The following is a 23,280-nucleotide window of genomic DNA, read 5'->3' as shown; positions in this document are numbered from 1 at the left end:
TGCCATCTAATTGGATTTTTTCTAATGCAGGATGAATCGTGCAGGCGAAGTTCCTTCGCTAAATTAAACAGCGAGAAGGCGCCATGCAACCCGCTTGCTCCAAATCGCTTTGATAAACGAAGTGCGACATTTTATCTACAGATGTAAACGCGCGGACAGACGGACGGACCTCCGTCCCCTTGTGCAGCAGCACATGTAAATCGATGGGCTCCAAGGGACGCCCGAGCCCCCGGCCATTAAACCCCGCACCCCGCCGGCGCGCTGCCGGCGTCCCCCCGCGCTTTCCCAGCCCTGGCGGTCGGGACGGACGGACGGAGGGACGGACGGACAGCCAGCCAGCCACGCACCTGCGGGGCCGGCCGGCGGGGCGCTGCGGGGCGGCTGCACGTCGGGCGAGCGGTCGGAGGGTGGAGTGAGAGGGACAGGCTCGGCGCGGCGGCGGCAGCTCCCGCTCCCGGGCGGGCGGGCAGCCCGGCACTTTCCTTTTCGGCGCGGGGAGGAGCGGCAGCTGCGCAGGCGTTGCTCGCACCCTGTTGATTAGTCAGTGCTGGGATGGCGCTTCCTGGGCCAGGCGCGGCGGCGGCGGGCGGCCCCAGCCGGTCCCGGGGGGCGGCGGGAGCAGCAGCAGCACCACCACCACCACCAGCAACAGCAAGAGCAGCAGCAGCCGCAGGAGCCCGGCGGGCCTCCCCTTCTGCCTAGCCCGGCATGTCCCGCGGCGGCCGGCGCTGAGCGAGGCGGGCTCCCTCCCTCCCTCCTTCCCCCTCCCCGCCGGCTGCAGCCCCGCCGGCGCTGCTGCCTGTCTGCCTCCCCTCCTTCCCTCCCTCCCTCCCCGGGCCGGGAAGATGGACCCCGGCCCGCCGCTGGGCTGCAGCCTCAAGGACGTGAAGTGGAGCGCGGTGGCCGTACCCCTGGACCTGCTCGTCAGCACCTACCGGCTCCCCCAGATCGCCCGGCTGGACAGCGGTGCGTGGGGCGGCGGGGAGCGGCGGGCGGGGGCCGCTCCGGGGGCGGGCTGGGCTGTCAGACCCGCGGCTGCACCCCCTTTCCTCCCGCGGCCGGAGGGAGAGCCCCGCGGCTCCGCGGAGGACTCGCCGTGCCGTCCCTACACCGGCATCCGCCGTCACCGGGGGCCGGTGCAAGGCTTCGACTTGCATCGGGGTCCGTGCGCGGCTTTGCATCAAAATACTTGGGCAACACCCCGCCGCCCCCCCCCCCCGTGTGTGTCCGGGGGTGCTCGGTGAAGCCTGCTCGCTGCCAGCTGCCTGCCCCTCAGACAGGTCCTCGCAGCCTCGAATTGAAACGCAGAAAGGCAGCCTTCCTTACTGGAGACCCAATATTGTGATGAAGTGATGCTGCACCAAGGCCAAATAAGAAGGGATATTAAATAGCCGAGCGGGCTATATCCCAAATGTAACACTTCACTAAAAAAAGCCACGGACCTGTAAAAAGAGGAGTAACGTAAGGAGCCTTTACAGTCTCCAGATTAACTTTTTATTACTGTTCGCTTGGGTGCTCACCTGCAGTTTCCAAGACTGCAGCTTTTTGTTTACTTACTCCAGGAAATAAAAAACGAGCCTGACAGAATAGCTATTACAGCAGTGTTTTACCTTTCCTAGATACGTGTCTTAGAAAGTAATGTCTCAGCACAGAGAACTGTGGAAATACAAGGAATTTTTTATAAAGGCTCAGACAGCTGCTTTATAACAGTGTGAATGTGCCTTGCGTGGTAGCTCTGTGACAACTGTCCAACTCCCCCGTCTCTAAGGGAATGCAGAAGATAATTCACAAATTGGGAATAATTTCCAGATTTTCAATCCGTTAATTTATGAAGGCACCTCGTACTTACACAATATAATAGAACAGTTTTCTTATAAAAGTTTTGTATTGATTGGAAAAGTTAAAACCGAGCATGGGCATCACGCTCTGTTACTCCCTGGTGTGCAGGTCAAGACCAGGACTGGTTTATTACTTAACTGTAACAACCATAATCCAGTGATGATTCAAGCCGAGGGTTTTTTGACTTTGTCCCTTGATTATGCAGTACTTTTCCCCTCCCTTGTAGTGTTTCCCCAGGGCTGGCGCTCCGGAGCAGGTTAAAGAAAAGCTACTTTGCCTTTTTAACGGCAGCTGGCTGTTTTTCATACAGTCAAATGCTTACTGTCCTGTGAGAAAGGCAAAGCTGGTATGTTAAGGGGTTCCTCGTGGTAATACCTTCTGTCACTAGAAACAGCTAAGATGGCCTCCAGTCAGTCACTGCTCTTAAGGCTGTCAATTTACTTGAGATTCCTGGCAGTGATTCAGGCTTTAACAGGATGTATGTATTGATGATTTACTGATTTCCCTCTCTGCATGTTGTACTTCCCAACCTCCCCACTCCTCTTGTCTTGCTTCATTGGAAGGGACCTGAAAAAGCTTTGTGGGTAGAGAAAGTTTATGGGTTTTGAAGCATGTAATTTTTTTTTTTTTGGATTTGTGTCAGATCTGGTGACAGGAATATCCCATAATTGTTGGGGAGACGGAGATGATGTAGACTTTGTGCAAAGGCTTTTTTGTCCCATGTGCCACACTTCAAGCATATGCACGGGCAAGCAGATGTAAACAGATCTGAGCTCTTTTGCCCATGCCCTGAGATAGCCAGACGTGAGGCAGCTGTTGGTGTAGGTCTCCTGTGAGTAATGGTTCAGTCCCGCACTAAACCCTGCCAGGAGGCAAGCTCAGGTTATAGCACTGTACTAAGGGCTTTGGCTTTGAGCTGCTTGAGGTCTGGCCAGTTCAGCGCGCAGACAGAGGCTCTTGGGTCTGCTTTTACCTACTTGTATAGACATACCTTTTAACTTCTGGGACTACAGATGGCAGACAAATCAATATTTTATAAAGAACACAGACGCCATGGTCTTGGTGGTACAAAGAGAATGCTTTTTCTATTTCCAAAGGAGGTTGTCTTGCAATAAGAGAAAGCAACCATGAATCAGTGCGTGGCCTCCAAAAGGAGGAAAGTTGCGAATGTGCAGTGTATGTGGAAATGACTGGAGCACCTGCTGTCTGTGGATGGTGGCTCTGCATCCTTGTCCTGCAAAGCTAACAAGCGGAGCTTTGTCGGAGAACTTCTTGATGCGATACTGGAGAAAATAAAAGCAGAGTCCAATCTAAATGTGTGTTATCCAATGCTCAGGATGTTCAAGGCTACCTCTGTTAACAAAGTAGCATCTTGTGCCAGTTTTATCAGGATGCAGCTCTTCTCCACATCAGTGCAGGTACAGCCTGCAGATAATCATTGATGGGTCAGGGTTCTGTTGCACAGGAATGGCCTCGTCACTTCTTTAAGTGCTGAATTCCTTTTCAGATCAGTGGAAGCTGCATGTCTTTTGTGCTGTTGGAAATCAAACCACCTGTAGATGTCTGTCTTCAGTCACCTTCTGACTTTGTGGTTGGCTTCTGTCTGTAGAAGCCAGTTGTTTCTAGGCTGCTTGTTTCAGTCATCGTGAGGTTTTGTGAAAGCCAGAATTTGTTTCTTCTGGAGGACCAGGATGTAGAAGAGGATTGAAAAGCTGGAGATGTATTTTCTTTGGAAGATGCCAGCCTTACTGTGTCATTTCTACATTTCTTAATGGAGTTCAGCAGTCGGTGGATAATATTCTTAGATTATACCCACACAAAATCCAGTTTTTCACTGTTGCTTCACCTTCAGGGCTTTCAGTTTGAAGGGGGAGAATGGGTATGATGAATGCAGTTTTATTCTTCGAGTTTGCATGTGCAGCTCCTGGAAGAATGCCTTTAAGTAGTTCAGTTTGATTTCTTGACAAGATGTTATGAAATATTCATGCACACTAAATTTGGTCCTTTGCTAAGAAGGGAGGGGTTTTCCTCATGGCATGGGATAAAGGAGGAATAGGAGGAAGTAGTATGTCGTTACATCAAGATGTAGCTGGAAGTAGTTAGGCAACAGTGCCTACCTTATCCATCTAGAAATGCTAAATATGTCAACATCTGTTTTTCAGATGAAATTTTAAGACTGTTTAGTTGTGTTCCAGGTTATGCTTTAGGATGCTGTTAAGTCAAGTTTTGTTTGTTTTATTCTGTTCATGTGTTCTAGTATTTTGCTGGTGAATATTGTTGTATTAATGAAACAAATAGACTGAAAAAAAAAAGCTGTCACTCTTGAGGGGCAGCAAATGTTCTTTCTATTGGTTTATTTCCAACATATATAACGTCTTAAATATTTCTGGAGGATAACTCAAATAAAAAACTGCTAGGAGAGCACTAACCACTATACTGAAGAAAATAAATGGACTTTATCTCATGCTGTGGAATTCACTGAGTGGGCTGTTTCAGATGAAAATAAGCAAGACTCAAAGAGCAAGAGAGGAGCGAGCTTTGTGCTGTGTTTTTCCTGTTCTCACCCCCCCTGCCATCCTCTTCTGCATTGTCACAGCTGAATCCCACCCCAGTGACACAGAGAGGCTTGTGGCCAGGTGCAGTGGGGAAAAGATTTTGCTCTGGGAACCCACAGCAGAAAGAGATCTTATCGGAGCGTGGTTGTTGGAACAGGGCAGAAGGTGAGCGTCGCCGGTCTCTGAGGAAACACGGATGAGTGTGAGGCTTGGGTTGGCTGTCTTCAGATCATCGGTAGAAAAGGCTAAAAGTGAAGCTTTGACTGCATTTTATTGCTACTGGTGAAATGATGTTGTGCGTGATTATCTTGGGGCTTTAAATTTCTGGTAATTCATTTTCTAAGGGTAAAAGAGAAATGCTGTCAAGGTTAAGATCTAGAAAGTACTGCTTTGCATAGAGCTGACTTTCAGGCCGAGCTCTTCTTCATAAGCTTGCCGCTCCCTTTGGACTCCAAGGATCTGTACTTTTTTCTTAGCTGGACTCCCTTCCCCCCAGCCGCTGTTGCTGTGTTCCCACAAGTGAAGAGCAGACTTTGCTAGTAGGTAGTTTTCACAGACTCGGCATGAACTGGCAGAGTTCACAGAAATTCACAGCTTATATACAGACACTAAAGTTTCTGGGATTAAGAGGGGATGTGGTCCTCTGATTTTATTTATGTTTTTCACAAGGGATAAATGTATTTATACACACTCTCTAAAAAAAAAAAAAAAGAAAAAGATGCTATGGAAACTGGTGCTCTTGGGATCAAGCATAGTGGCACTTGTCCTCCACTCATAGAAAAGTGATTCCCTACTGTGCGTGGTGGGAAAACTGTGCTGAACTTTTCTGGAAGGGAGATAATGGGTTGCCATGAACCACTAAGACTCCAAGGGAAATTCTTCTCTGTGCATTTTAAATATGTGGTGGTTGTAAGATGAAATGACAGAATTAGCAGCTATAAAGCTGGGGAAAAAAAAATTTGTAAAATAGGTAACAAATTGAAAGGGTGATTTCTTCTTTTTTACTCCTGAGTGAACTGTTGTGAATATTGGCAGTGGGTGAATAGTGAGTTTGTGCAGCTACTGCTCCTGGGGATGAAGAGATTTTATTTCAGCTTCTCTTTTTCTCTCCCATTTCAAAACTTCTCATGGTGACGCCCGTCTACCCCAGTCACGTTCGGAGCTGTCCCTGCAGCACACTACTGTAGGGCTTATTCCAGTTCCAAATATCTGGAAACCGAGCACCCTCGCAGCTTATCAAAGAACATCGTACTCAATAGAACAGCGTGGCCATGTACATAATGAAAATTTCATATTGCGTCACTCTACAAACGTGGGTTATCTGTGCAGCTGAACAATACTTTGAAACTACAAAGAGACTTACTCTTTTAAGGCCTGAATGCTGCTATCCGTGCTTCACATGTCTTGAATGACCTCCTTCTTTCGAGAAGCTAATGCAGAGTGTCTCAGTAGTCTGCTATTGAATAAATCTTTAAAAGGAATCATGTGGGGGTAGGGCAAAGCTTTCGAGTGGACCAAGAAAGAGGTTTCAGGTATGCTCAGACCCGGGGCAACGGCTGTGGTCTGATTTTCCACTCTAGGTGTGGCTGTCTGTTGTGTGCAGTGGTGTGGTAGGTGACAGTTTTCATGTATTGGGCAGACAGACAAGTGTCTCTGATTCAAAGGCAAAAATCCTCAAGATACACTATATCCACATGGGTTGATTTCTTCCTTACATGCTGAACAGCTTTGAAACTCGAACTGTTTGTACTGTGTGCTCTGCCATTAAAGTATAATCTCAGAAGCATCTCCTCCTTGTTTCCTCTTCTTTCCTCCTTTACCTTGTGGTCTGCTGTTTCATTCAGTTCTCTTGATAGAAAAAAAACCAATTGACAGGTTGCCATTAACCGCTGCTCCTGGGCTTTTGTTTTGGTAGTTTTTTTTTTTCTTTTTCCCTGCTGGCAGAAATGCGTTCCAGAAACATTTTAGTGAAAAAGCTTTTAATTCATTTAATATCTGCAGCTACTGAATGGTGTTTGTGAAGATTATAGTGCCCTCCTGGAGATGGAGGCCAGTAACTTGGCAACACCTATTCCCGGGAGCAGCACAGGCTTCCAGTGAGGCATATAGAGTTCAGCAGCATACCTGTTTTACACCTAAAAATCCATTATTTCATTGAGCTTCCTTCATGTTTGGCAATGATTTAATGTACAACAGCGTGTGCTGCATGTTCTTTAACCAGTCTGCCATTTGCACTGCACGGGACCCTGGGTAGTGCGGTAGAGCTGCTAAGACGCAACTTAGTTGTCTTGCTTTATTTATCACATAATAAATGTTCATTTTTTTTCTGCCATACAAGGTGTGAAACTTACATCTCTTTGTGTCAATTTCTAATGTTTTGACTTTGTTAGGTGAAGGCTTTGTGTAGGTACCTGGACAAACTCTTCCTGCATAACGCTGTAGTTCAGGTATTGGAAGGTGAAATACCATTAGTCTTTTCTTAACTGGAATTCAAGTTCTGTAGCTTTAAATCCATGGATAAAGTCTTAGAGGAAGCTTAGTGCCTTGGCTTGCTTGCTTTCTTTCGTTTTTTTTCTCTATTTAAATTATATGTAGCTTGCAGATAAGGCACAAGGTATACATAAAATCAAAGGCATTAAGGTGTCTTGAACAGTTAGTAAAACCCTTCATCTTAAAACAAATGTGGTGTGATGGATCATATGCTGCTGTTGCAAGATACAGTAGTAAGGAATGGTACAAGTCTAGCATAGGAAAGGAGGGTTTTGTTGTTTTATGCTTTGTCTGTAAGTGTTGTTCTGGGACTAGGTGTTCCTGGCTTCGGTTATTACGTGAATTGGCACTCCCTGTAATAGCCCAGCAAAGGCAACTCCAGGGATTATGCCAAGACGAAGTGCTGGAGGATATTTGACAATGTGGTCTGGTGCTCCAGGATTCGATGGAAGTTGTGGGAAGAGCTACAGCGTGTTCCAGTCATTCCAGTGGTGGTTTGTCAGCAGCGAAGGGCATGGGTGTTGCTGTATTTCCTTTTGGCATTAGGAGTAACAAGTTGGTTGGATTAGGAAAGCTTAAGTCTCTCCCCTATAGGAAAATATTCATCATCTTAATGTGGATTGCATATGACTCAAAACCAACCTTCATAAAACACAGCCAGCCTGAAATTTTTAATGGTGCTTTCCTTTGGAACAAGTTTTACTTAGCATTTGTGGTCTACGATTTTCATACCATTTACCGTATGAAAAGCTTGTGGAGCTAACTTCACGGCACGTTCACCTGTAAGCCAGATCTGCCAGTTTGAAGGCCTAGTGCAGAAATGTAAAATCGAGGTGCATAAGCAGATTGAAGGGTGCTGAGGATCGGGGCCACATCTGCTTTGCAGTCTCTGTGGTGCTGTGCACGTCAGCATAAGACTGTTAATATCTCGGCTTTGCCAGAGCACCTGCACACTTGGCAAAGGCACTGCATCAGCAAGAAGAGCTGCTCTGTCTCGGTATCTCCTGTACTGCTGCAGCACGGTGTTATCACCCTGTCAGGCTCGTTGCTGCGTGCTGGGGGTTGAAATGTCTTCCTGGGGGTGGGAAGGGTTTGGAGTCCAGCCTCCTCATGCTGTAGTTTGCTTTGGCTTTCAGTTTATACAAAGGAGTGATCAGAACCTTGGCCTTCAGAAGGAGGTCAGTGGAGTGTCTGTGGGGAAGGATGGGAGGAGGGAGGTAACTGCATTTAGCTTGTACAAGACATTAATACTGACAGCTACTGCAGTGGCTAACTGTCGGTGGGAGAAACAAGCATAGAGATGTTACAGAGGTTGCAGGTGGGGACCGAGGATTGGCAAATCCTACAGACATTCACAGACCAAGCCTGTTGTACGGAGTGAGATGCTCCTGAGCCTGCAAAAGGCACGCTGAGTGTCTGGGTCAGGCTGCCATGCAGACCCAAAGTGGCCAGTGAGGGCTGCTGGAGCTGTGGGTTCGGGAGGCCTGGGGAGCCCCGTGCCAGGGGCCACAGAATATGCACACTCAGGCAAGAGCTGATGCGCTCCTAGCAGAGGAGTGGATGGTGATTTCACCATGAAAAGCAGCATATCTTGTTGTGGTGAGGAAGGTCACTTGGAGCTTCTGGGAGGTACAGACCTTCAGGAAATGCAAAATTGTTTGAAAAGGGGCTTTTTTTCTCTGTTGGCTTTTTCTTTCCTGGTGTTATAACTGGTGCAAGTTGTAATCATGGAGAACTCAGACTTGTGTGTGTTTCCATGGCCTGGGAGGATGTCACTGGGCTCCTGAAGAGAACCAAGGATAAAGAATTAAATATAGTCTTGGAGGCTGAAATATGCCTGAAAGCCCAACCTGATGAAGTTGATACTGGAATTGCCTCATCCCAGGGCTGAACCTTAGTGACTCAAATGTAAATATTATGTAAAACACAACATGGTGCAATCATTTGTGAAAGGAGCAGGGGAAATCTTTCTGGCAAAGTGGTGACGGTGAGGATGTTGAGGAGTTTCCCCTTACAGTCAGAACTGGGGGAAGAAAAGCTAAGAGACTAAAAGCCCCTTTCGAAAGGCCAGTGTGCGCCATGTGCTGCTCTGCTTGTTGTCTCTGCCCTTTCATGGCAAAACACATATGTGGCATGGGTGAGGATGTACCTCGGTGGCCTTCAGGTTTCCAGGCAAACGCTGGGGGAGCACTGGCCGGGGTGCAGTGCAGGGGTGTGTGTCCTCCAGAGGTGAGGTGTTGAACGTGAGGCTGTGCAGGGGGATGTGATTCCCCTGTGCAAGAAGGATATGGGCTAAGTTGGAGATAGTTTAGAGATTAACCACCCTGAGCTGCTTATGCACTGACCTGAAGGGAGAGACTGTGTGCCGAAGACTGACCCGAGGGTATGAGCAGAGGAAGGTCCTTATGTGTACCCTAAGCAGTCATTTCAAAATTGTGCCTGCTGATCTTATCTGAGCATCCCTGGCTCGTCGTGTTCCTGTGGCTGCTGCTGAGCACTGAAGCGAGCTGGGCTGCTGGACTGAAACAGAGCACGCTTGCCTTGCAGCTGGGTTTGTAAGAGTCACACAGTCTAAATACTCAGTTACTAAATTACTTCCAGGAACTATTTCAAAGTAGTCCACAAATGGTTGGATACCCCCTCCCATGTGTTTTTCTGTTTGCAGCTTTTTTATTGTTGTTCCAACTGGCAATTTTACTTATTTGCCCCACTAAAAGCAAGCACTGACTCTTCTTGTTGCTTCCTGGCACCTCACCGTTTTGGAGATGAAAGGAGGGAAGATTGGGGCAGGAAGATGAAGGAAACTTTTCATCTAAGAGGGGGAGAAGAAAGGCTCATGTGCACAGATGTTTTCTTCTTGCCCAGCTTTCCTGATGCATTTTTCAGTGTCTCCCTTTGGGGCATGGTTGGATTCAAGGAGTCCTTGGCTCCAGACTGCATCATTCAGTCCATCCCCAGGCTACTGTCCTGCACTTGTGGGCTTCCGGTAGGTGTTGCAAGTTATCTGCACTCATTCCCAGCAGAATGGAGCAGTGCAAGGAGCTCCTTCTGGTTTTCTGTCAGCCTTTCTTGCCTTCAGATAGGATAGTCCTTCCTTCCACCTCTTCCAGCATTACTGGCAGGTTGCTGTTGTGTTCTTGTCCTGTCCTCCAGCTTCTTACAGCTCTTGTGCAAACTCTGCTTCTCCATCCCTCCATGCTCTTATCTTTTTCTCTCCGTCCCCTCTTCTTTTACCTCAACTTGGAGGAAGTAAGGGTGTTTCTTGGACCAGACAGCAGCATGATGTTTGGCTGTGTGTGTACTGGGAGTGGTGGCTGCGCATGTGCTACCAGAGGTGAGAAAGCACGCAGGTAAAGTTATTTCAGACACTTCTAGAGACTTGTAAGTTTCTGGTCACTGAGACCAGAAATTGGAACTGCAACGCATTGCTGTTGGAAGGAGACAGGTGTTCCGGGCTTCGCCGCAGAGAGGTGGTTTATATCAGTACGGAAAACATGGGATCTCCCTCTGTGGAGTCTTATGCTTTGCTGTTGACGTGCTGTTTTGTTTAACCTCAGTAAAGGGAGTTTTGCCGGCAGAACTCAAACGCGAATGGGTAGTCTTTGCATGTGATGCTTCCTTTTGTCAGTTGGCACTGACGGCTTGCTTGACTTACGTATAGTGAGTGGAGATACTGTGTACTTGTAAGGATAATGGTAATCCTTGTCCATTTTTTTGTATGATATGACTAGCCAGAAGGAGAATCTTATGTATATACCCTTATTGGAAGACAGGTTTCCAAAACACTACATTATTCCTGCTTGCTTAACGGTTTTGTTCAGGCTTCTATTTATTAAAAAGTCAAAATGCCTCTTTTCCTCTTTGAAGGGGACAATAACCACGCATATTGGGTAATATCTAAGATCTTATCTCAGTTGCATTTATGTAATTTCATTATGGTCAGACTTTTTTTTCTGTCTTAGTCTCCAAATGTGAAGCTACGTTGTACTCATAGCAGGAAACTATAGAAAGTATCCGAGCATATGTGCCTCAGAGAGATGATAGGGTTCCATATGAAAATACAAAATGTGACTAGTTAAACATGGGTGTTATTGCAGTCACTGAACCCAGGATGTGGCTGTAGACAAACAGCAAAGCTGCAACACCACTGCAGCTGAATGCAGGGCAAGCTGGAGGAAAAGATAATTCCTGTTGCATGTTTTATGGGTTGCATTGTCAAATGGGTTCCTGTCAATATATAAAAAAATATCTTAAGACCAAATGGCCTGTGGGCAAAGATAATGTGCCCTCAAGGGGAAAATGAGGCATGATGGGCTTTTCTTCGCTCTGTGTTCTGCATGCTGCTCACCAAAAGCAGAAGCTTTCCCCTTCACAGGAGGGGTTTTATTTTTTTCTCTTTGTGCCTTCTTAAGGCAATAAAAATGTTGTCCAAGGGGTGTTATTCACTTGTCCCTTATGTTTTATTAAAAACAAAGCTATTCTTTTTATACCTTACCAGTCGAAGTGTAGACTTCGCTGAAACAATGGAAGTAAATTGCATTCAGGATTAGGATTGTTCTTGATCAGAAAAGAATTAGGTGCAGCTTTGATTGCATTCCTCTTGTTAGTATTCTCATGTTGCTCAGATACTCTTACTGTACCAGGATGTAACCAAACAGGTGCCTAATTAGAGTTGAACATCCAAAATTTCTGTGCGTGTATGCTGTCAGCCTGTGTTTGAAGAGGCATTATCCGCTTATTAGTGATATTTGACTTTTTCCAGGCTGAGCAAAAGGGGTAGGATGGACATAGCTCAAATGCAAAGGCAGTGGCAGCCCTGACAAGCAGGTGCTGTGTGTGCACAATCAATTAGTGCCTGCACGGTCTCCGAGGGCATGGGGAGATGGGCCAGGCCGCTGGGCAAGCAGCCAGCCGGCAACCCGACTTCAGAGCAGAGCTGAAGTTCTGCTCGCTTCCAGCTGTTTTTAGTCCATCCTTAACCCAGGCTGCAAAAATAAAAATCAGAGACAAATTAAAGTGTAATGATGAATTCTTTTAAAGCCAAAGAAAACTATGCTTGAGCAGCTACTGCATTTGGGCTGCTTTATTTTTAATTGGGAGCTTGTCCAAGATGCCCCAAGTTCAAACAGGGATCACTGCTGTGGAATACAAAGCAACACAGTGTCTCTTTAGGACTTGGGATATATGATGAGAGGACTGAGCATATTTACTTGGATGCTATTTTAAAATACCATCTAATTATAAATAACTGTCAATGAGAGCTCCCCAGCTCTCATGCTGTGCCCAGGAAAAGTCTGAATGAATAGGCTGCTTTTCTGTCTGCTGGGGCAATCTAGAATCAAATTCTACATCTTAAATCCATGAGGTTGGCAGGGTTACAATTCTCTTCATTGGCATCCTGAATCTGGGGAGCTTTAGCCAGACTTTCCTGACCAGACTCCCAGCCATTGCATGTGGGGACAGATGACTTCTGCAGCAGCTGAGGTGTGTAGCCACCTTCAGTTTTATCAGTTAAAGCAACCATTCTGTGTCTGTGCTTGGAAATAAATAGGAAACCAGTAAAAGCATGTAGTGCAATGCTAAATGCTGACCTCCCACCTCTAAGTATTAAGCTTCTCCAGCTAGGCACCTGATGGTAAACAGGCACTTGGAAGTGTATCCTCCAGTGGACCTCACAATATTTATAGATACATCTGAGCAGGAGCTTTTTAGCATGAGGAATGCTTGCCTCTAATGAAAGAAAACCTTGGCTCCCTTAATGAAGTATTTAAAGGAGCTGATTTGGATGGTAGCAGGCTGCTCAGAAGTCTCATCGCTGCTGTGTTTTTCTTTTGGTCTAGCTCTGTCGTTCTTTATCTGTACCTACCAGACTGCTTATGAAAGCTGCTCTTTGGATTCCTCGTTTCCAGACCTGGTGCCTTGATTGCAAAGGGCAAATAAATATTTAAATTTTTTCCCCCCCTATCTTTGGCCATGAGAATTCAAAATGGAAAATAAACTAAACATGAGACTGGCATAAAAATTCCTTTCTCTCTATGGTAACAGTAAACTAGGTTGGAACCTCTCTTGCATGCAATGAGAAGTTATTTAGCTTCATCCTTCTCAATATTTCTAACCTGTGATCATTTTAAGTGTAGTTAAACTTGGTGTTCTTTGCTCTTATTCTTAACGCTTTAGGTTTGTGATCTTGAGTGACTTCAAAACCAGAAAATTTTCTTCCATAGAATCTGTTTTCAACTGAGTGATTCAAAGATTTTTTTTTTCATTTTTTTTCCTTCAAATATAAGATACCATGTTAAATAATTGGCACTAATCAACATGGTCCAGGGTATCAGAGCAGTTTAAAGAACTGCCAAGACTTAATTGACTGTTCTGTTGGATCAGTCTTACAGCTAAATCTGCAGTTACATCTGATGATGCTCAACATTAATAAAAAGAGTAATTAGGATAGCAGCAGAAACTTACTGTGTTTTGGAATGCAAATGTTAAGATGTTGTTGTACTGAATGGTTTTTTTTCCCCTGTGTGGGGGTGGAGAGCAGTCTGTGTTGAAAGATGTGTTTTGGCTTGTTTGGCTTGAGTTCATAAAAAGTAAGGTTTCTCATTCTGGAGTGTTTGTTCTGAAGGCTTGAAACAAACACAAATAAAGCTCAATGAAATCTGTGTGTTACTCTTCCCTCACCCCACCCCTCCCACCCCAATAGTTTTCTTATGAACACAAAGAAAGCAAGATACCAAGGCTCAAACTCTGAGATAGCTAAAGTCAGCAGCGCATTTACCATCAGTTGCATTGCCACCAGAATTCCACTTAGTGCTTATTTAAAATATTTGTGCTCCTCTTTCCTGGAGTAGGTCAAACAGGTTTTGGTTGTTTTTTTTTTTTTTTTGAAGACTGGCTGAGATGCTGTCTCTGTATTTGCAGCTAGAGAGAAGCTTGTCTTGGAACAAACTGGATTTTTCAGTGGATTAATCTGTCCCATAGCCTTGTAACAAGATTATGGTTTATGCTGATTTGTTGCAACAGTACTGGTATATCCAGTCATTCCAATAGCAAAATGCTAATCCTAAAGAAATAAATCTGTCTTCTTGCTGGCACGCGTAAAAAGAATAGGGAGATGGGAGTCTCTGCTCTCTTGTTAGGTATTAGTGGGTGATAGCTCGAGTTCAGTGTCAGTTGGATTGAAGCAATTTGATTGTATCACGCTTTTGCAGAGGGATTGGAAACTGCAGAAATAAAGTCTTATCTCCTTTCTCTTGATTGTGAAATGTTTAATGGTCACCCAGAGCAAAGTTTGATCACAGTGCTGTGAGGCTGAAGGATTACGTCAACGCACAAAGTACCGCAAGTGGTGATGTTAGGCAGTCTGACGGTAACGCTGTCCTTGCCCCTTCCTTGCTAAGCAGGTAGGGTCGGTGAAGCAAACTGGGTGCCCTGTCGTTCAGATGCAACTGCAAATTGTTGCAGCCTGGCCAGCTGTAGCCAACAACAGTTGTTTCATCCAAGGAAAAAAGGTGTACAGTGGGGAGAGGTGTAATCTTGGGCAAACTACTTGGGTAGATGCATCTCCCCCAGCTATTCCTGCAGCTGCAAGAAGATTCAGTGTCTCTCCCTCCACTGTCCGAGGCCGAGGCAGGTGTAATTGCTGGTAACAGACCTAGCTGCAGATGAGCAGTTTTGGGCAGCTGAGTGTCTCAGCCTGGGCTGGACGGGGTTGGATGAATCTCGTGGGCATTTTCTACATGGTCTCTGCAACAGTGTACCAAAGAGGTGGTCTGAAACTCTTGGTGAGTTTGTGAGGCACAATCTGAGCAGGCTTCCATGCCTGGGCTCTCCTGTGGCTCAAATAAATATATTTTTAAAAAAGGCAACTTTTCTTTTAAACTCTGTTGTGGTGTAAAAAGCAACTCTGAAGACTACCTGGTTGAATCTTAATTTGAGAGACAGCACACAAGATTTTCAACTAATTTTGCCTGATCTTCCCTCCTTTAGTTGCAGCTTTTCCCCTTTTCTTGCTTTTGGCAAAGGAAGGAAGAATATAAGTCATCTTAAAATCAAAATGAGTACAAATCCTTATGCTGTCAGGGGAAGCCTTGCATCCACTGAAAGATGTGGAGTCTATGCAGTTGATGGAAGGTCAAGTCAATATTACTTTGGATTTCTTTGGAGAGAGGGGTGTTTGATTGCAGTTTGAATCATGACAGAAATACTGGTTGATCCAGATAATAGGAACCAGCAGAAATGAATGTGCTGCAGGAATAGAACAATTAAACAGAAGCACATATTTAAAACTACTTGGCACATTGTTTGAGAAGGAAGAGGAAAGCTGAAAAGTGATGTTGATTTTCAACAGTCCCAGGTATAACTGCAATTGTTATTCCAGATATTTGTGTTGCAAGCTCAAAAGGTTGTGTAGCTGGGGCCAGAGCCCTCTGCTTTCATCTTTTCTACTAGGTTCAGACACAGACAGTCGGATGAGACCACCGTCAGGCTTTCCTAATGAATCTGCCCACTTTAAATTAAAAATTTAGTACAGTACGTTTCATAGCCCTGAGATGTTTAAATTTTAACGTAGGTTGGGTTTGTTTTGGTTGGGTTTTTTTTCCCATCTTGCTTCTAGAAACTATAATATTTGCTCCTAGAAATTACAATATTTACCCTTTAACTCACTGGCAGTCTGTATTTAGACTTTGCATGATACACCCCCATGCAAGTTGTTTTGCTTTTCTTTAAACAAGGAAGTTTGTCTGATAAGCTAACTAATTTTTTTTAATCAGCCTTTTTTCTGTCTGTCTGGAATGACAAAGTGAGACTGACAGCATGGGAAGGCTTTCAATGCAGGTTTTTCTTCGGTAGTAGTAATCTTTTCTGCAATTACCCGCTCTCTTTACTTCACTCCCATTAGGCATTTTATGCAAGAGTAACTCTTCCAAGCATCTGTTCAGTCATAGTGACAAAAAAAACCCCGTAAAATTTCAATCCTTGTAGATCCAATGTTAATTAATATTGCTACAAGGTGGGGTTCTTTATGTAACAAAATATTTCTAGGGTTTTCTTTCCTTCCTTTGTTAAGGAACGTTACAAGGATGTGAATTTTTTCCATACAAATTTCCACTGCTACTTCAGAGTGGAAAATTCAGATGATGTTCTCCTCCTAATGAACTTTTTCCTCTGACCTACATCCTAGACCGGTGCAAGTTATATTTTTGCAGAAGAAATAGCACTGGCAGAATGAACAGCTCATTGATATTTGACTCAGTAACCAAGTACAGTGCCAAAGCTTAAGCAAGCAAACCACCCTAATTTAATATTTATTAGTCCTTGACATTCATTGAGGTATGTCTCCATAGATAAATACCCAACAGATACTCCAGAGTGTGATGCAGCATGCAGAAAACAAAAGACTTCTTCCCTCCACCCTCCCTCAGATTTCAGGTATAAGTTATTTGTCATGAGGAGAGGTTGCATGACGTGCTAAATAATTATAAAATAAAATAAATCATCCTGATTTGAATATTCAGACTTAACAAGAACTTTGTGTTTCTTCCCCCAAAATGTAAATTCCAAATTCAGCATTATAAAAGAATAAAGTTTAAGGATTAGTGAAATGACCTGCAGGAGAAGAGGCACCTGTTCTGCCAGCAAGACATTGCTGCTGTGGTACGAGTGAGTGCTGGAGGTGACAGATTGTGTGAATAGTATTGTGGTAGATGGGAAGTTGGATGGAAGCTGTCCCATACACAGTTGCAGTTTGTCTGCCTGAAACAGCGAAATCACTCGATGGCTTTAGATGAAGTACACGCTTCTAGGGGTAAAGGGGCATTTGCTCACTTGTTTGTCCTCCCCTTGATGACAGCTGCTGTCAGGTCATCTATGACAGCGCTGCACGTATTTGATTTGCAAACAGAGTGTGGTAGTTTTGTCTTCTACTGAGTTTTTGCATACTCATTTCTTCTGTTTCTCGTCCATTGCATGTATTAAAACTGGAGAGATCTATTCAGGAGCGCAGTCCTGTCCTGAGTGGAAGAATTCACACTGCCCTTTGAATTGACACTCCAATAAAACAGATGCTAAGCCTCAAAGATACTGGAAAATTGACTACTTGGAGTTCTTTTCCAGGTTTGCCCATGCTAACAGTTTGGGATTTTTTGATCTTTTTTGGCTTACTTGTTTTGTATGGAGCAAGGAGTTGCTGTCTGCTGGTTTTCCGTGGGTGGTTACACCTTGTTTTTTGTTGTCTTGTACTTCAAGAGATCAGAAGCCCAAACAACCAACTGGCTGAACAAGAACCAAAGTGTTGGGAGCTGTTTGAAGATTGTGTAAAGGATAAGCCCACCAGTGAAAGGAAACACAAATTCCCAGATGAGAATGGCCCCGAGTTATGATACTTTTTTTACTTTTTTTTCTGTAAGGCAAAAGGATGCTGTGGTACCCAGCCTGGTTTTAACACTTGGTGATACCACAAAGCCTACCTTGAAAAGGCTGCTGGTACCTGTGATGCTCATAGACCAAGTTGTCTGAAGTTAGTGTGCGTGATGCCCACAGTTAGTAGGTGCTCACTGAGCACAGCCAGGTGTTTCTGACCTGTGTGGGGGCTCTTCAGGTATGTTGTCTTGTCAGTGCTAGGCCCTGGGCTCACCATTTTCAGATGGGGAAGCTTCAGTTTTTGTGCTGATAGGAGGCCTTGGCTTCAGCTTTTACCTGCTGTGAACCTTCCAATAAGTTGAAACTGAATTCATCTTACGGTGCTATATCTGTGAGAGCGATGTGACTAGCAAATGTTTGCAGAAACACAAGTTGGCCTTTCCAAAAACCAGACAGCTTTTACTAGTTGACTGGTGTACAGGGTTGTAGATTCCTTTTTCTGGAGTGGAAAAGAAGTGCTGGCATTTATATTTGTGCTAGTGGTGTGACCTCCCTCTGACCTGAAACATCTCTTTGCACAGAGCCATGAAGTCCATAATACTGTCGTCTTTTTTTTTTTTAATAATAGATTATAACATCATTTCATACTGGCTGGCACTGTGCTTTGTTTTTCCTGATGCTGTAGGGTAATACTAAGGTGTATCTTAATGCATGGCTTGCTCGGTCCTCAGCCAGGGAAAGTCCAGTGAAGCTGCGTGTCCAGTGAAGCAGATACTGTGTAAGTAAGGCTCCTCAGTGCGATGATAGCATGATAAATAAGAACCTCACTTCTTTCTTTTTTCTGGCTTCTGATCATTCTGCTTTCCAGTTGTTGCAAAATAAACCTTGGTTACTAGCCTTCCCTAGTAACACCAGCCACATGCTGACAGTTCTTCCTAGCTACTTCACAGCAGACACGCTCACCTGACCAGAGAACCACTTTTTTTTTTTGTTGTTCCACAAATTAACCCTTCACTCCTAACAAATGTTAGTGCAAGCTCAAGTGGGGATAAAGTTGAAGTTATTAATTTTTGTGGTTTTGTAGGTACTTGGCTGAGTACCCACTGAAATAATTTTTAATGTTGCTGAGATTTTCCTATGTAATGATATGTTATGCAATTGTGGGACATTAGATGGAATAATTAAACTCTCCACCTACTTAACTGACCAAGGCAGGCTGGGTGATGCACTTAATTGTATGGCATCTGTTACCTGCGTGCAGATGGTGTTCAGGCTTAACGAAAACACATGGCCCAAAGTCTTGATGAGTTTTCCCTGGGGTTTCACGGGCGTCTTATTCACCAGCTATTTCGCAAAAGCCATCTTAAGTTCTCATGAGCTCCTAGCTCTTTTCTGTAAGCCTTTTTGTTCCAGGAAGAGCAAATTCTACATGCTTGAACTGATGTGCAAAGGACAGCATTAAGCTCACTTTACAGGCTTCTGTGATGAATGAGATGAGAGGAATGTCTCCATAACCATCTTCCTGGCAGCAAGAGATGGTATCTAGTTCATTTGGCATGTGTAAATGGAATCCGTTACGTTGCTGGAACCTTGTACGCGACTTCTTTCTCTGAATTGCTCGCTACCTACTATTTTAATGTCTCCAGACACAAAGCTTATGCTTTAAGGCAGTGATGCAGATTCCTAGCCAAGATGACAAAGTGTGTGGCATTATAAAGCGTTTATATTCCTGTAGATTGCTGCTTATTTTAGCAGTGTAGTTTCTGTGAGTCAATGAGTCATGTTGGTCTGCACATTTTGCAGTGACTTGAATGTTAGTTTCTCAGTACTAGGAGGAGAACCTTAAAAGTGTGGGTTTTTCATTTTTTTTCATTATTTTTCTTTAGTGGTTGGTGTTGAAAAGTCACTTCTGTCTTTGAATCAGAATATGTGGAACCTGCGTGAATTTTTGTTTGTGGACTGTAACAGGCCAAGCTTTAATTGTTGATCCAGAAGGAGGTGGGAGTGCTCGGACCCTTCAAACCTTGACCAGTCTTCGGTTTTACTCCTGAGGCTTTACTCTGGGCATTTAGAAATCGTGAAATGTTAAAGTAAATAAAAGTGTGTATCTTTAGAAAGTAAGTGTTAGCAACAACCTGCAGGGAGATCAGTGCTTATCTCAAAAAGAAATGAGCTTCCTTCTGTGCTGCAGCATTACCATACACAAACTCAATCCCCGCGTGTAGCCAACTACTGTTTTCTCATCTGGTTCTGAAAAGCAGCACGTGACAACAGAAACTCATCTCCGCACTTGTGGATTGAGGTATCCTGCTCTCCGTCTTGCTACAGTTTTTAACTGTTAATTTGAGATTGGAGTATTTACAATGACAGAGCCAAGATTTCGTATATGTGGGTGATCCAGTTTTGGAACTGGAAAGAATTATTAGAGTATTGACATTTAATGTAGGTGGTGTTTAATAAGCATGGGAATCTTATTAAGCAATTTTTTTTTTTTTACTGTATCAACATGTGAACAATTTTTCTTTTGGGGTCAATGTTCCCTCTGCAATTGGCCTTGAACAATAGTGGGCTTTGCAATATTTGTAGTTTTTAGGAATTGCATAGGAAGGAATAATGTAATTAAAAAATGGTAACACATTTTAGTTACAATGAACACTTGAATAGCTGTTGCAGTTCTGCTTCGGTGATGCATGATGAAGTAACCCAAGTGCTCCTTGTGGTCGCAGTGCTTATAGGAGGACTGCTTGTGTAGGAACATACCAGCTAACTTTTCAGTTCAGAGGTGTGAGGCTTTTATTGTAAGGCAAGGATGGGCGTTGACGCTTTATTTAGGGTTTAGGTGCTGTTAGCGAATCATGGGCTTCTTAGTCTCAGGCAATATTATGAATAAACTTGACTCATATTTTGGAAAGGTGTAGGCAACTTGGGAAAGGGTGGGGAATTGCATGTGATATTTCATTGCTTCTCGATCTTTTATTTGGGGGGAAAAAACAATGCAAGTATTTGCTTGTAGATTCTTTTTAGTGGTTTAATTATATTGCAGGCATGCGGGGTGGGGAGGAGAGGGCAAGAAGATAGAGCTAATCCATATTTGATCATAAGAGGCAAAGCTGTTACTAAAGATGAGTGGCCTGTGTTCTCTGTTTTCTCATGGTGTCTGAGGTTTGTGTAAGCAGCAGTGTAGGAGTATGTTGAATAGGTGAGAACCAAGTTGCATAGCTGGTGAATGTGAGGACTGCCGGGTTCTCCCACATAGTTAAAATGTGATTAATGAAAGGCTTGCATAACTTGTGTTTACTGAGACGGGGGATAAAATCAGATTGGATATGTGTGGCTGTTTTGCAAGGTACAGTTGGCTGAGAAAATCATAAAGGGCTAAGTCTGGGCTGTGCTTGGGCCAGGAGCTGAGTTGTGTAGCTCAGGTCAGAGGTGTCTCCTGCCTGAAAGGTCCTCCTCTCCAGGAGACAGTGAGCAAGTCTTATGGGGGGAGATGGGGAAGAAAGAAGAGAGTATCTGTGGCCATGTTTTGTTGTCCTCAGTCACATTTGACTCTTCCTTGTATTTTTCTCCCATAGCATGGAGGCCGTCGTTAGCCAGGTGTTTTTGCAAGTCCATTAATCCCTTCGGTGACAAGGAGTCACTTCCTATACAGCAGCCTCAGGAATCTGGTTCGCCCGTGGTTAGGGAAGATCAGGGTTTGGTATGGATAGACCTGCGTGTTGTGAGGGAGCTGGAGGGACCATGATCTCCCTGTTGCATCCATTCTGCCTCCTCTACTCAGCTTAAACTGCCGTGGCAAAGCATGAAATTCATTTCCAGTGTAACAGGTTGGAGCAAATAATTGATGTAACAAGAATGGTGGTTTCCAAGGTTTTGTTTAAAAAACAATACAGCTACTTCCAGTTGCAGACTTAATTACATAGTCACTCTCGGGCCTGCCTTAGTAACCTCTTTTTACACTTGCCTGTTCCACTCAGTCTTAGTGGAGTAACCACTTAAACAGATCATGGCATGTGACCCATGACTGGAAGCACCTTTTCATCATGGGTGGCTTTATTTTCGTGAGAATATCTTTCTCGGACTCTTCGAGGATGACCCATACTAGAACTATTTCCCTGTGCTCCTGGATGTAGAATCCAGCCTTTCTTTAGGTAACGTTCTGAAATTATAACTACAAATTGTAAGGCAGAGAAAAAGCATACCAGAGATGCTTTCTATTTTCTTCAGAATTTGTTTATCACCCTCAGTGAAACTAGAAAAATACTAGTTCTTCCCTTAGGTGTCATTGGTTTTATTTTGTTGTGGGATGGAGTAATTACTTGTTGTTATGGATTGTAGAAAGCATGAGTGTAACTCTCTGAACTGAAACATGAGTTTCAAATAATACTGTATATTACTATTATTAATGTGTTTTCCCCCAAAACTGTAACCCTTAGCTGCAGCAAGCTGTAGATAATTTTTGTATGTATTAGGAGTTGCCTTGTAAGCAGAGAACAGGAGATGCTGAAGGTCAGATGATCTGGTAAAATTTTGCAGGTGCATGACTCCCTAGCAAATATATCTGAATTTCCTTCGAGATACGGACTGAGACCGAAGAGTTCTCTGGTGCTGCATGGCAATTTTGCCACTCTTCCCTAGGCTTTCTGAGGTCCCTTCTCCTACCACACTGTGGGTGAAAGGGTGGTGCTTTCCAGGGAGCAGGAACTGGCGTTAAGCAGCTCCTCAAGGAGCACTTGGAAGCCAGATCTTGAAATGTCCTGCTTACCTGGAAGCTAATTTCTGTTCTGTGGAAAAGAAGGAAACTTGGAAATAATACCTTCACAGGAGCCAGAATAACCTGTACTAAGGAGCTCTGTGTACCTTTTGATTTTTTTTTTTTGTTCCCCTTCTACTCCCCCATAACAGCATTCTATCCAGTTATAAGTTAGAGCCCTAAATGCACAAAACAGGAGTGTTTTTTGAGTTTTAACAGGCTGTGGGACAACCGACCCAGGGAAAGTCCGTCTTTTGGACTCTGCAGGCAGGTTGGAGGGGTCTCTCTCTTTTTTAGCCAAACCCAAGTTTCTGGAGGAAATTAGCAGAATCCTGTGGCCAGAGGGTGTTGGAGCAGGTGGTCATAACGGTCTCTTCTCATTTAAAATCTAACAATTCTCTCACACACCAGTTGCTGCGTTTTGAATCGTGTAGGAGGGCACTTTCTGATAGAATGGGAGCATGAAATCACGCAGGAATGGGGTGTGTAGTAGCCGTTGCCGACGGTGGAAAAGATTGCCTGGTATGGGCAAAAAAAAGCTCAATGGGAAGTATCTTTTCTCTGCAGAGATTGACTAGGTGAAATGTCTGCTGCCTCAGGCTGAGGAAAGGCTCATTCTTCCACTGGCTTGAGAATATCAGAGGACAGTGAAGAGAAAGTGCAGTTTGTTGTAGTAGCTGAAGGGGATGGGTTTTGTCCAAACTTGATTCTAGGACTAAACTACTTGCTTTATTTTTGGCTGTAGCTGCAGAGGGCTGGTGGGAGAGAGAGAAAATGAAATTTAAAGCTTCATTATTCTTGGCCCGTGTTTAGTGTCTGCTAAGTGTTACTGAAAGTTCACATGGCTCCTTTAAAAGCACTTTGAGAAAGGCTTTTTTCTGTGTGTTTAACAGAGAAGTGCACTGAGCAGGACTGCGGGTGGGTAAGAGCAGTCTGCCATGATACGCCCTGCCGTATGAAACCTTGTTCAGATATCATGCTTGGTTTGTGTAGCTGGCACTTTGAGTAGTCTGTCTGATGGGGATCTTGCAATTGCTGGAAAGCCAAGCAAAGCACTCCTGTCCTGATCAGGCGTGGCAGCTGGTGGAGGAGGGGAGGGTGCTTGATGGAAGGGCAGAGGACTTGGTAGGGGACAGGGGAAGAAAGGAGAGCTGGAGCTCTGGCTGTGTTTGGGATGGGTTTGGCAAACACCACAGCACAACACAGGGCATTGCAAAGTGAGCTGGGGGAGGCTTCTGGCTGAATTTATCTCTGAGAGAGGACTTTGGTGTGTGTTAACAG

At 44.5% G+C, this 23,280-nt stretch overlaps 1 protein-coding gene across 2 annotated transcripts in view; it reads left to right on the top strand.

Annotated features, from left to right (window-relative positions):
* The first annotated feature begins 494 nt into the window (after positions 1-494).
* GAREM1 (GRB2 associated regulator of MAPK1 subtype 1) overlaps positions 495-23,280 on the top strand; it is a 105,385-nt gene continuing 82,599 nt past the window's right edge. Inside the window, exon 1 of one of the 2 annotated variants that reach the window (XM_075084939.1) lies at positions 495-966. In XM_075084939.1, coding sequence (XP_074941040.1) covers positions 846-966 — 121 coding nt within the window. In that variant the 5' untranslated portion in view covers positions 495-845. The remainder of the gene's footprint in view (positions 967-23,280) is intronic. The other variant, XM_075084940.1, reaches the window with a different exon arrangement.

Source organism: Phalacrocorax aristotelis, chromosome 2 (assembly GCF_949628215.1).
Source record: "Phalacrocorax aristotelis chromosome 2, bGulAri2.1, whole genome shotgun sequence".
NCBI classification, from domain to species: Eukaryota; Metazoa; Chordata; class Aves; order Suliformes; family Phalacrocoracidae; genus Phalacrocorax; species Phalacrocorax aristotelis.
This window is presented reverse-complemented; position numbering and strand designations above follow the sequence as displayed.